Source organism: Diospyros lotus, chromosome 13 (genome assembly GCF_014633365.1).
Source record: "Diospyros lotus cultivar Yz01 chromosome 13, ASM1463336v1, whole genome shotgun sequence".
Lineage (NCBI taxonomy): Eukaryota > Viridiplantae > Streptophyta > Magnoliopsida > Ericales > Ebenaceae > Diospyros > Diospyros lotus.
The window spans coordinates 6,793,158-6,807,361 of NC_068350.1; the positions used below are offsets into that span (position 1 = coordinate 6,793,158).

At 30.9% G+C, this 14,204-nt stretch overlaps 2 protein-coding genes and 1 non-coding gene across 3 annotated transcripts; 2 read left to right on the forward strand and 1 right to left on the reverse strand.

Annotated features, from left to right (window-relative positions):
- Positions 1–727: 727 nt before the first annotated feature.
- TRNAP-AGG (transfer RNA proline (anticodon AGG)) lies at positions 728–799 on the reverse strand. Its single transcript has one exon. It is a non-coding gene; the product is annotated as a tRNA-Pro (tRNA).
- A 2,515-nt stretch (positions 800–3,314) lies between these two features.
- Positions 3,315–9,015, forward strand: LOC127788992 (MLO-like protein 3). Its single transcript, XM_052317712.1, has 15 exons — positions 3,315–3,461; positions 3,589–3,646; positions 3,745–4,040; positions 4,346–4,462; positions 4,753–4,813; positions 6,136–6,224; positions 6,549–6,623; positions 6,735–6,823; positions 6,921–6,970; positions 7,272–7,312; positions 7,397–7,570; positions 7,733–7,768; positions 8,177–8,244; positions 8,415–8,475; positions 8,645–9,015. Exons 1-15 carry the CDS (start codon positions 3,336–3,338, stop codon positions 8,861–8,863), a joined length of 1,560 nt encoding a protein of 519 aa, XP_052173672.1. The 5' UTR covers positions 3,315–3,335; the 3' UTR covers positions 8,864–9,015.
- A 1,022-nt stretch (positions 9,016–10,037) lies between these two features.
- Positions 10,038–11,432, forward strand: LOC127788988 (uncharacterized). The gene is made up of 2 exons (XM_052317709.1): positions 10,038–10,441; positions 10,716–11,432. The coding sequence occupies exons 1-2, from the start codon at positions 10,247–10,249 to the stop codon at positions 11,229–11,231; spliced, it is 711 nt and encodes a 236-aa protein (XP_052173669.1). The 5' UTR covers positions 10,038–10,246; the 3' UTR covers positions 11,232–11,432.
- Positions 11,433–14,204: the final 2,772 nt, after the last annotated feature.

Consider the following 14,204-nt stretch of genomic DNA (forward strand, 5'->3'; position numbering starts at 1 on the left):
CTTTATTGGCACCTTGCTGTTGCTTGGGCGTTTCTGCTGGCGTTTAATATTCTGTCCCACCATTTGCAGATGTACAGCATAGACTGGAGGACATCTCATCACCTCCTATATATTAGCCAGCTATTTTCAGCGTTATGGTATGCTTTTCTTGGCCAACTTACTGATACTTTGCAATTTTACTTACTTGTTCACTTACTTGAGCATCGGAGTATATTGCATTGATCGGCTGACGGGTTAACAAATCGAACCAGATAACCCATTCTCTCTCTCTCGGATTCATTATACCAATGCAAGCCGACGAATCACAATCGACCAATTCCAAACGTCAACACACATGATGTACTTTATATTGGTCTCAAATAAGATACAATCATTTTATCCACGAAAAAAAAAAAAGAGAAAAAGAAAAACAAAAAGTAGAAAATATAATCATATATAAAGATATTAACAAGTTAAAATTCATGTAATTAATCAAATCTAAAATTTTATTTATTTAGAGGGAGGGGACAGGTAAATTAGCTAGGGAAGTTAAAACTTGATATGTTCTATTGGATATTAATTATTAGAATTCACGAACAAATAAATTACTCTATGCTTAGCAAATAGGAAAAAAAAAAGAAAAAATAAATTGCCGCCAAGCCAAAATGGTTGAGAACGGGCCGAAACGTTTGGGCCGAGCCCAAAGATCCGCCCAAGCTGGAAGGAGAAGAAAACAGCAAACGGAATGGGGGCATTCCGAGAATTGAACTCGGGACCTCTCGCACCCTAAGCGAGAATCATACCACTAGACCAAATGCCCTTCCCGCAGTTCGCATCCCACTGGACCGTTCAAATAGAAACAGACGGCGAACTTAAATCGAGCCCTTTTGAAAGCATAATAATAGCTATTTATAAGATGTTTATTAGTACTGTTTTGCTTTAATAGTTATTTATTATTTATATTTATTTTTTTATAAATATAGTGTTTGGTTAAGTGTGTTTTTCTATGAAAGCAGCTGATTAAGCTGTGTTTTAATCCTCACATGCTTCTTAAAAAATCACAACAATTTTTTATGGGACCCATCTGATCATATTATAATTTTATATATAATTTTTTAGCATACTTATGTGTAAATAAAAAATTATTTCAATGTTTATTTTTCTTTCCACAATCTTCTTCTCATTTTCTATCTTTGTAAATTCCTCACAAGTCGCCAATTAAATATGCTTTTACTTTTATTCTTCTTTGCTTTTTAACCTTTTTGGTAAGCGATTATATTAATTTATTTTTAAATTTAAAAAAATACTATTAATATTTTATGAATTACACCATGGCTATATAATATAATTAAAATATTTAAAATACTCCTCACTCAATATGATGAAGTGATGCACTAAGGTGACGTAAAGCGATAAGGCGCATGACTAAAATACCTCTCATCCAAAACGATGAAGCGTGAGAAGTATTTTTGTCATTTATGATACATAGTATAACCAATCTTATGGATTTCTCATTTCCCTATGGTCAAGCTATTCGATTTTAGGGATTTCTCGTTGCACTCACCCTTGCGCGAGCCTTGCCCATGGAGTACCCATAGCATGATCCTTAAATTTATATGAGTGTTAGTGTATTGCTACTTTTTTAATTTCTTTTTATTTTTATTATATGTAGCTTCAATTGTAGATTACTTTTAGTTTAATTGAAAATTATATTTATCTTTTTAATATTAACAAGTACATGCTTCTTCATTTGTTATAAATTACATGCCTCTTATTCAAATTTGTTCTATTCAACTGTGTCAAATTTGGACGTATTATTTTGATTGATTTTAATATATATAATACTTATTATTTATTCTGTCACACTTATACATATTTAGATAGCGTTTACTAAAATGAGTAAGATAAGATTATAATATTTTTTGAACTAAGATATGAAATAAATGAGATAAATCTAAAAAATATTTTGAGATTTTTATCGAATTATTTGTTAAATTTTTTAGAATGCATTAGGAGACACATAAGTCATTTTTTCTTATATGTAATGTCCAAAATAAATTTATCTGAAAGAGATAGAGAGATAAATTTATCTGAACAATTCAATATACGAAGTCAAGTAACTTTTTTTTTAAACAATTACCAAATAAATTTAACAAATATAATAAAAAATACTTTTGTCTAAAATGTTCTCTATATCTTACTTTTTTCAACCCATATCTTGGTTAACAAACCTACTTTAGGTAGCGTTAAAGTATGTTTGTTAAAATGAGTAAGATAAAATTGTATTAAGATAAAATTAGAATATTTTTCAGACTAAGATATTAGAATGATCAAGATAAGGTTGAAAAATATTATAATATTTTTATCAAACTGTTTATTAAATTTTTTAAAATGCATTGAATGATATATGCGTCATTTTTTCTTATCTGTAAGATCCAAGTATCCTTATCTTGAGACATATCTAGAAAACACCACATAAGAAGTCACGTAACTTTTTTTTCAAATATCATCAAATAAGTTTAACAAATATATTGGAAAGGACAAAAGTCTCAATATCTTACATTTTTTAATTTATATTTTAATTAACAAACACTACTTTAATATATATATATATATGTATGTATTCAATTGTGATTTGTCTAGCTACCTTAATATTTATTGTTTAGATTTCAAAGTAATGGTATTAAGCAGGATCTTAAAGATAAACTTGACATAATGTTTGAAGATATTGTGGTCACAAGAAATTTTGTCAATGCATTTAGTGAAGATATTACTAGTACTCAATAATATATAGAGCCAGCTTATAATTAATTAATGCAGATATGATTATATTCAACAAGAAAGTGATTTGTTACTTAATTAGGAGATGGCTACAACAATGTAAGAGATGGGGATTTTGAGGAAGACTTACAAGACTTGAAATATATATATATATATATATATCTATAACCTAATTTGTTACTTGTATCGAATAATATAATTATTACTTAACGTGAGTAATAGATTAATTTATCAAAATTTCTGATAAATATGTGAATTTTCTCTTGATTCAATTTCTGTTTACCAGCAATTAATTTTTTAAAAAAATATATAATTATTTTTTAATTTTGAATTCTATTTTTAGTATTAAATAAAAAATTAAATCCAAAAAAAATGCATGCTGTTGGAAGTTGGAACGTAATGTGAACTAAGAACTTGACAAAGTTGAAAACCAAAAACCCTTCAAAGTTTGTTTCTTCCTGCTATTTGCTTATAAATATCTCTTCTGCTTGATGTCGACATCGTTTATATATATACTTATCTGGCCAATTTTGATCCCAGAGCAGAAACAAAAACCACCATTAACGCCACCCCATATGGCGGTCGGAGCCTCTTCGGGACCGTCGCTGCCACAAACTCCGACGTGGGCTTTATCCACCGTCTGCTTCTTCATCATATTCGCCTCCATTCTTCTAGAGCACGCCATTCACCTTCTCATCAACGTAACAGTACTTTCATTATTTCTATACGTATATGTCTATGTATACTTGTTTGTTGTTGAAGAGAATTAAATTAATTTGTCTTGATAAATTCTGGACCCATTGGTTGGTTGATTTTACGTACGTACAGTGGCTAAGAAGGCACCGGAAAACCGCTCTTTGTGAAGCTGTCTACAGGCTGAAATCCGGTAAATTAAGATTATTCTGGAACTCGTAATCAATTTTGTATCGTTTGATTTGGTTTTCTTAAATTCATCTTAATTTCCTCTTGTAATTTGGTTTTCAGAGCTGATGTTGTTAGGGTTCATGTCGCTGATATTAGCGGTGGCTCAGGAGCACATTTCCGGCATCTGCATACCCACACGGCTGGCCGATATCATGCTTCCATGCCGGAAGCGGACAGACCACCGTAAACATACCACTGAAGAGCATTTCTCTGTTAATGGCTTCGCCGGAGCTCTGTCGCCGGCGGGCATTATGAATTATACTACTAGTGCTAGTCCATGGACTATGCTGGCACGCCGAGGATTAGCCGACAACGAAGACGCCAGTGATGCTGCCACCGATTCTTGTAGCTCCAAGGCAAGTGAGAAATGATAATAAGAACAATGAATATGATATTCATGCTGATTTATTCGATGGAATCGTTGGTTGGTTGGAGTAAACAAATTAAACATCTGTCCAATCCAATCAAAGTTTATTTGATTTTAACAATCAAATTAATTAGATTGAGCATATTATTCTGCCCCCAACATCTCCATTTCATGATTTCCAAGCGTTTTAGAAACGCTGGGAAATCTCTTTCCTTTCTTGTGCTTTTCATTTCTCAGTGGACGTTATGGACGAAGTGGTGAAATATTTGAGGTGATGATGAAAATTTTGGGCAGGGAAAGGTTCCATTAGTGTCAATGGAAGGGATTCATCAGCTTCACATATTCATTTTTGTGCTGGCTGCCATGCAAATTGTTTACAGTGTCATCACCATGGGTTTGGGCAGCGCTAAGGTAAATGATTAATGTCTTGTGTAATTTATTTTTATTTTTTTTCTAATAGTCATTTTCGTTAAGTGAAGTTAATTACTAGCACTGTTAAAAATTAATTAAATTCCATCCAAATTAAGCTTGTATTATTATTTCAGTTTAGGTGAACAACTTCATGAATATTGCTTAATTAAATGATAGAATGGGTATCTAAAGACTAAATTTTGGAACTAGAAATTGTTTTTGTTAATTATGTCTTTTCTTATTCTTCCATCTTCCCTATTACACACACACACACACATATATATATATAGATGAGGCGGTGGAAAGCTTGGGAGGAAGAAACTCAAACAACTGAGTACCAGGTTGCAAATGGTAATTATATACACACATTCTCATTCATATATATTCTTCAACATTAATTAGACTGCTATATTTTCCAGCATACGAAATTGACCCCAGACCATGTAGGTCTATATATCCTGCGACACCCCATGAGTTCACACAATCACATGCACTATAATAAGAGAAAAATTATGGCAAATATTACTCCATGGATGCAAATTCATGTACAGCTATAAGGTATTAATTAAGAAAGGGATACTGGTTTAAGAGAAGATACAATGAGATAATACCCAGTCTACTAATTAATTGTCATTAATTTTGATTTTGAATTTCGTTTGAAAGATTTTAATATTGCCTTAATACGTCTTGCATTGACCTCAGATTAGTAGCATGTAATTAACACAAACACAAGTTGACACAATTTTCTATTTTTCTAGTGCCCATGACTAAGGGAAAAGTACAGGGAGATCTAGAAACCCTTAAAAGAGTCCGAGATGGGGTGCTAATTTTCAACTACATATCTTTCACTAATTCAATATTATATAATTCAATACATCTGACTTTACAAAGTTTGGTTAACATGACTTTGACTTTTCTTGTAAATATTTTCGTAAATCAATATAGTACACGTAAAGTTATAATAATTTTATCTAATTTATAATAATTTCATCTAAAATTAACAATAAATTTATTAACTATTATAAATTATTATTAATTAAATAAAATTATTATAAATTTCTGTATATATCACATTAATTTATAAATATTATTGTCAAATTTATTTGTGACATCATTTGTCAATAATAACCAATGGCTGTAGGCCATTAGGGCCATTAATTGAACATCTTTAATTGGGACCTTTTACAAGGACTTAGGAACTTCTTGTTTTATACTTCAACTATATATTATACGTGTCTTTGAAAATATCTTCGCGATAGATAATTTGTCACATCAATATGTATAACTTTTACATAAAATACTTTAAGAGTAAACTATACAGAGTTTTGTGGTTTAGTATAAATCAAGTATATCTTATTTTATGGAAATTATAGACATTAACAGTTTTGTAAATGTGAAGATACCTGCTGTACATATTATAGTAAAATCAGGGGTATTGAATGTAATTCCTTAAAATTTTTAAATAAACAATTTAATTTAAAATGACAAAAACTAAAGTCATATTTTAATTATCACTTTGTTTAAATAAAAATAATTATCATTTATTTTAGTAAGATTTTGGTGTATTAAAGAGTGAAAGGGGAATAATCTAATCTAATTAATCTAATTAGATTGTAGTCCAATCATTATGAGTTGTTTTAGCAGAGCATAATATATATTGGTTTTTTCATCAGATCCAAACAGATTCAGATTCACAAGGCAAACAACATTTGTGGGAAGACATATGACTCATGCTACAGAAACATCACTTCACCTGTGGATTGTAAGTCTCCCATTTTGTAGTTCAATTATTTGATATATATATATATATATAGTAACTTCAAATATATTTAATTAACACCCAAGTTATTAGTTTCTAGTTCTAGTGATGCCCGTCGAATGAGAACATTAAATTTGGAGTTGGAGCCGGTTGTTTATTGCCAATACATTATCATATATAGGACTAATATGGCTAATACGATTAAAACTGTTAATAACGGTAGTGTAGTTTAATTACGTATCATTTGCATGGATATGCATGGCTGCTATATATATTATATATAATTAAAGAGGCTGATCAGTACTCATTACTTGTGAAATGAAACAGAGATGTTTTTTCAGACAGTTCTTCCATTCAGTAGCAAAGGTTGATTACATCACATTGAGACATGGTTTTATAGCGGTAATTAATTAATTAATTAGCTCTAATTAAACTTGATTATATCTTCCATAAAATATTTGGAGAGATAGAAACTAGTTTGGTTAATTTTGATTAATTTGTGAAATCCTCAAGGCTCACTTTTCAGAAAGGCACAACTTCAATTTCCAAAAGTACATACAGAGATCTCTAGAGCAAGACTTTAAAGTGGTGGTCAGCATCAGGTAATTCCATGCCTAGATTTTCTATTCTCAGCCCTTATGGCATCAACTGCTTCGTATCATTAATTAACAACAGCCAACTTCTCTGTTAATTTTGCAGGCCTCACATGTGGCTAATAGTAGTCATCTTCATGCTTGTGGATGTCCATGGTGGGTGTGCATATATATATCGTATCTGGTTTGGCTTAATTTTAGCTTCATTTTTATTTAATTTATTATTATTTTTCTTTTATAAGAATCATAGTTTTGGCAGGGTCTCTTAAATATTTATGTGTAGACTCTCGCTCCTAATAAATTTTATTAAATTCTAATTAATTACAAAATTACAATTATAACTTGTTATCAACTAAACCCTTGGTCGTGTTGCTTTGCTTACTATTTTTCTTTTAATAATTACATACATATATATATATATAAAATTAGAATTAATATTGTTTTGAATTGAATGCAGGTTGGAACGTTTATGTCTGGATATCTCATGTTCCTCTTCTGGTAATTAAATTAAGCATATCTTGTTTGAAATTAATTAGTGAATTAATTGCGCTAGGTGATTCCATTAACTAAATATTTATGTAGACGGTGCTTATGTTGGGAACCAAACTTGAAGTGATACTAGCAAGAATGGCTCTTCAACTCAACAATCAGAACAATGTGATCATAGGAACACCGCTTGTTCAGCCTGATGATCATCTCTTCTGGTTTGCACGGCCCAGATTTGTTCTCACTCTCCTACATCTCATTCTCTTCGTGGTGCTTTCTCCCACCTCATCATGCATGCATCCGTCCCATCCACCATCAAACTCTGCTAACAATTAGGAAATTAACCATCATATCTTCTAACTCTGCACTTTAATTTTCAATATCATTCATTTAGAATTCTAACAATTTGTACATTTTATGGACCAATTTCAGAATGCATTCGATGTCGCCTTCTTCATCTGGGTCACGGTAACCTTTTCTTCTTCAATTCATTTTTCTTTTTAATGTTTTGCATTTAACTTGTCACGGTGGTCGAATTTTGTAGTTGCTAAAATAAATACAAAGATATACGGAATATATATTGTCTAGTCAAATCACCACCAGATAGGACAAACAAATCATTACTAATACTACCCTTTTTGATGATTTTATTGTTGGAAACACACATTTTTTTTGTTTTTAATATATAATTGGCCAAATATGTATCAACACTAAATGATTAAAAGTACTTTCAGATGATCTGGGCATGCAAACATGGAACTATTTTTCCTTAAAAATAATTTTATAACAATATTCTTCACAAAAGTAATTTCATGAACGGGCACTTAAAGACTACTATGCTGCTTAATTAATTAAATATTTCTTTTGAATTTGCAGATACAGTTTGGATTGGATTCTTGCTACCATGAGCATACAACGATTCTTGTAACGAGAATGGTGTTTGCGTAAGAGCCAATTAATCTTCTTCCCCCCAATATCTTAATTTGATGCTTCTGCTTCATTAATTAATGTTAAAAAGTTTGATCTCTAGTTCAAAAATTGTGTTGTACAATTAATTCAAACACTAATTTGCTCGACTATTGGTAGCATAATATGTTTTTATTTTTTTCCTCAGGGTGTCAGTTCAGGTTATATGCAGCTACATCACACTTCCCCTCTATGCACTTGTCACACAGGTAAATTAAATTAAATTAAATGCTATTCCATCTAAATTTTATCTCCTAATTAAAATGTCATCAATTGATGTTTCTCATACTCCCACTCGATGGACTTGGCACAAGATCGAGCCACTTCAAATTTGAATGGGCATGACAAAGGGGGTGTCTTCAATTTGGTAATTGACAGATGGGATCACAGTTGAAGAGTAAGGCATTAGCAGAGCACGTTGCGGGAATTATAAGGCAGTGGCATGCCCAAGTTAGACGACGGAGGAGGGAAGAAGAAGAAGAAGAAGAAGAAGAAGAAGAAGAAGAAGTTGCAGCTGCAGGCTCATCATCGATCGATCGAGCTTGGGTGCCAGACCAGCTGGTACAGTTGCCAGAAGTGAGGAGAGACAACATTTGAAGATGATCAATTACCTACATATATATATATATATATATAGAGAGAGAGAGAGAGAGAGAGAGAGTGAATCTTAATTTTGTCCATGTATGGGGAAATTTCAGCTATCTTTTGTACACAAGTTGATCATTTAGAAAGTCACTTAATTATATACTAATTCAGTCTGGTTAAGTAAATATATATGTTATCGATTCACAGACATGCACAAAAAGGCATAAAAATCTGTCCGCCAATAGAAGTTGCATTTTCGTATAATTTTACTAATGAATTTATATATGGTCATCAGATATAAACTAAGCACCTTTGCTAATTAGCGGCACTAGTACAATCTGTTACTATAAATTATGACTTATATAGACAATATATATATATATATACACTCGTTGGTATAGGTTAGAATTTACATAAAAAAATATGATTTATGATTTCTATCAATATAAGGCCTACGAACTTCTAACTCAATGTTTTAAGGTCCTTTGGGGTATTTTTCTTGAATTATAACAAGGGAAACAAAAATATAATTTGTTGTCTTCTAACTCAATGTCAATTTATATATATACTAGCTTTAACTTTATCTGAGACATTTAAAAAATCTCGTGTTAGGAACGAAACACAGAATAAAGCAACCCTAAACCCCTATTTATAAATCTAATCTTGTTAATAAAAAAATTGTACAAAAATTATTGGAGAATAAACTTACCCAAAATCTCTTCACACTTGGTCAGTATTATGCCCTTCTCGTTATCCAATGATGTGTTAATTTGAACCTTCAGCTGGCTCTTTCATAGCTATTAGAAGGGAAGAATACAAGAGGCCTTTCTCTCTTTGATTTAAACAAACCACGTACGTACAAATGGAGAATAGAATTTAATTTAGGCCACTACATTTGCTAATATTCCCTTAGAAATAATAAAGGATCAAAGAATCAGATTCAAACACAGCGGCAAATATGTTGTCAAGCTTGATGAGGCTTATATATGAAATGCACAAAAAAGTAGCTTTGGATTTCTTGTTGGTGGCGCCCCACTGCACCAAATTTGCACCACGGAACAATATCACAGAATCAATCGTGTGCATATTTGGGATATGGGCAAACTAGTCTTTAAATTTACAAGCCAAAGATGTGACTGATGATGATGAGGTTACATGATTTATATATGGCCACATCTCGCCTGTTGTCCCAATGGCCCCCTCATATCTTTATGTGTTAATTTGCCATGATAATATTCCCTCTTTCTTTCACTACCACCACCCCCCTCTATGCCCACTTAATCTTAGCTAGCATTTTCCTTCACATTTTCTTTCTTCCCAAACAGCCACTCTCTCTCTCTCTCTCTCTCTCTCTCTTTCTCTTCCATAGCAGATAACCGTGCCATATGTCTAGCCATGGATCGCCTTTGGTTTCACCAAATCATTCTTTTTTCTGATCGCACTTCACTAATTCTCCCCAAAATCCTAAAACAGCCAGAACCCGTTTCGGAAACGCTTTCACATCTATCATCCGACATTTCTCATGAACCGCCTCGCCTTGAAGAAGATCAAATCTCATCATCAACTTCAGCTGCTCTCACTCCTTCAGAGGTAATAATCTCTCTCTCTCTCTCTCTCTCTCTCTCTCCCTCCTTTGAAAGCTGATTGATGCGATCAAAGCTTTGTTTATGTCCCACGTGAGACATTATCTGCTTTGTTTAGAGGTATGCTCGGGCTTTGCCACATGACTTATTGTTGACCTTAAAGTAGTCCTCGTAGGGAAAGGGTAACCCTTTGTTTATAACAACTATATAGCTCTCTTTTGACAAGCCTTGATTTGAGATTATTCTTCCCAACACTGATGTTTCTTCCTCTTGTAATTAAGGATGAAAAGTACAACGAAGATAAGAAGGAAACTAAACTAAAGGCCACCAAGCCCAGGAGATCATTGAGTTCAATCATCACAAGCAAATCAAGGTCACAATTATCATCACCGTTGAATCAAGGCCACATCAAAGGAGGAGCAGTATTAACGAAAACCATGAGCTGCAAGAGCTTCTCAGAGCTTGAGCTTGAAGAAGTAAAAGGGTTCATGGACTTGGGTTTCAATTTCAGAAAGGAACAATTGAGCCCTAGAATGATGATCCTGGTGCCTGGCCTGCAAAGGCTTGGGTTGAAGATGAGTAGTACTGAACCAGAAATGAAGAAAGACGATAATGAAGGAGAAGGAGGCAGTACTGTGATATTGAGGCCATATTTATCAGAAGCTTGGCTGATAAAGAGGCCAGATTCGCCATTGCTAAACCTAAGGTTGCCAAGAGTCTCTGCGGCTGCTGATATGAAGAAACATCTTAGATACTGGGCTAGAACCGTGGCTTCTGTGATTCAACAAGAATCTTGAGAGAGAGAGAGAGAGAGAGTACTTGCAGAGCAGCTAGCTAGAGGTTCTATTGATTGTTCCTCCACCGACAACTTGCAACTGTAAAAACATACGAGTTGTTTGGATAAGGTTAATATATATACATATATATATATATGCACGGAATGGAGGCTTTGTATAAATGTAATTTGTGTTCATTTTTGGGAAATTCTATGTTGCCTAATTTTGATACAAACTCTATTGAAATGTAATTAATCTAATTTGTTCTATTTTCTTGCTAGGAGAAATGTTGCCTAACTAATAATATACGGTTCAAAATTTTAAGATATACTTAAAATATTAATAAAATTTTTAACAAATTACATGTGACACTTTAAATTTAATCTATTAAAAGTGACAAGACCTCTCTCAAATTTAATTATAAACCGCATATACTTTTCTCCTATCATGAGAAAAATTCATAAGAAATTATACCTTAATGAGTGCCGAGAACACACTTGATAGCCAAATTCATAAGAAATTACATGTTGTGGTAATTATAATATCTTAAAAATAGAAGTGATTCCTATCATTATTTGAAATAAGTTATAGATCTATCACCTTGATTTCCTTTTCACATTGCTTAATTGAGATTTTCTTTTTAAGGAAAAAGAAGAAGCATAACAATTCTATTTGGACATCATCATAAAAGCCTTCTCCTATTAGAGAATATATTTGGTTTAAATCATATAACTACTATTTTTAATTGGGAACTCGTTAATTACCTTTACTCTACCATAGTGCATGCACAATGTGAGTTTTTATTTTATGTAAAGACTTTTGGAAATTATAATTTTGTTATTATATATGTGAAGGCATATAGTGTGCAAATGGTCGGTTCGGTATTACTAACTGATTAAATCAAATCGAGGAGTAAAACATGATCAAATTGACCAATTAATCCAAAAAATTGAACTAATCGATAATCGAAAAAATCAAACCTAAATAATATAAATCGAATCGAATTGATTAAATTAAAAAAATAATAAAAAAAATAACCTCATTTTATAAATATAAAAATAATATCGTTTTAAAATTTGATCAGTCAATTTTTCTAACTAAAAAAATTAAATCAAAAATTAAAAAATTAAAATTTGAAAAAAAATAATTAAATAAAATTAATATAAAAAAATATTAAATCAAATCAATAAATTTAAATATTTTAATTCAATTTATTTCAAATAAATCCAACTTTTAATCGAGACATGGCTTTGGTTTTGCCCAACAACCACTACTTATGTTACACAGAAATATCTCATAGGTGTCATTTTTTCGTTTCGGAAACGTTTCTTATTCCCTCTCGGACTCTATTTATGCTTATTTTTTTAAAAAAACGTTCGTTTCCACGTTTCCATTTCCTATAAAAAATGTTTCCCATTTTTATTTTCGTGCAACGTAGACCACCACACCCTTTATAGATTCTATATATTTCAACCACTTAATTTATGCACGTGCGTATTGAGGGATTGGATGAAGTGGGGGTGCGGATGCATCATCATTGATGCCCCCTCTCATTGATGGAATATTCCTCCACCACCACTAGAACCAGCCAGGGTATCAATAATATTTTCAAATTATCTTTTTTACCCCTACCCCTAGCTAAAGTTGATAATGGCTAGTTTTGGTTTTGGTTTTGGTTTTAATTTTGGTTTTGATTTTGATTTTTATCAAAATTATAATTAAATTAAATTTAAATTATTAAAACTAAAATCAAACTATTACCTATTAATTTTAAAAATTAAAAATCATAATCAAACTATTTGATTTCGATTTTAACCATAATTTTTTTAATTTAATCTATAATCTAACGTTAGATTTTATTCTTTTTAAATATTTAATTAGCTATTTTTATTAATAATTATTTAATTGATAAAAATAAAATAATTTAAAATTAAATTTTATTTTTATTTTTATTTTTTAATTACTTTATAAATGCTAAATATTTTATATATTCGTAATGTATTAGTTAAAATACTTGTAAAAAAATATATTAATCAATATATATATTATGTGTATATATAATATATTAAATAAATATATATATTATATATGTATATTTGGTTCGATTATCCGTACATTCGGTTCGATTTCGATTCTGGTTTTGATTAGGATTTAATGAAAACCATAACCAAACAATACTCATTGAAACAATGTTTGATTTTTTCCTAAACCAAACTATTACTCAATCAAATAGTTTTTAACTGCATTGACCGATTCAATTTTGGTTCGATTCCCCATAATTTTGATTGCAATTGTCATCCCTACCCGTAACGTTATGGAAAGTAATAAGTAATCACTAGATAAATGTACACGGTATATATATACGTGATAATTTTGTTCTATCACATTTATAAGTAAGGTTTAAATAACTTCACAATAATTTGATAATTAAAGAATTTGATATTAATGCAAACCCAAAGGCTAAAAAGTAATAATTTCAATATTTTAGATTGTTCTCATATATTATGTAATAAATATGTCTTGGTTTTTGTCCGTGCAAAAATGAGAGGTACGAGAAGTTATAAATAAATTTAATCTTAAATTTGTAAAAATATATTTAATTTAATTTTTTTAATTAATAACTTATAATAAATAATTAAATAAAAACTAATACATATATTTTTTAAGATAAAATATGAGTAGGGGACCCTACTCCACCACCATACCTATACCCCACAAATATTTTAAATATCTTATATGTACTCTCTCTATGAGTATTTTTTTTGTTCTCGTACTCTTTCCATCAAGAGAATTTTGACTGAATACCCAAAGAGAGTACTCAAAGAGTATGGTCCCTGTTGGTATCCTTAGGGATCAAGCCACCTTCTTTTTAGAACTCATATAAAGTTATATATATATATATATCATGTTTTACTTTTTTCTTATAATACATTTGATTAGGTTCTTATGTTTTCACAACTTAATTTTACGTCGATCATTTAGTAAAAAAAAATT

Coding starts and splice junctions, on each gene's coding strand:
- LOC127788992 (XM_052317712.1), top strand. CDS start 3,336: ATGGCGGTCGGAGCCTCTTCGGGACCGTCGCTGCCACAAACTCCGACG. Junction 3,462..3,588: donor CCATTCACCTTCTCATCAAC/GTAACAGTACTT, acceptor ACGTACGTACAG/TGGCTAAGAAGGCACCGGAA. Junction 6,824..6,920: donor AAAGTGGTGGTCAGCATCAG/GTAATTCCATGC, acceptor TTAATTTTGCAG/GCCTCACATGTGGCTAATAG.
- LOC127788988 (XM_052317709.1), top strand. CDS start 10,247: ATGGATCGCCTTTGGTTTCACCAAATCATTCTTTTTTCTGATCGCACT. Junction 10,442..10,715: donor CTGCTCTCACTCCTTCAGAG/GTAATAATCTCT, acceptor CTTGTAATTAAG/GATGAAAAGTACAACGAAGA.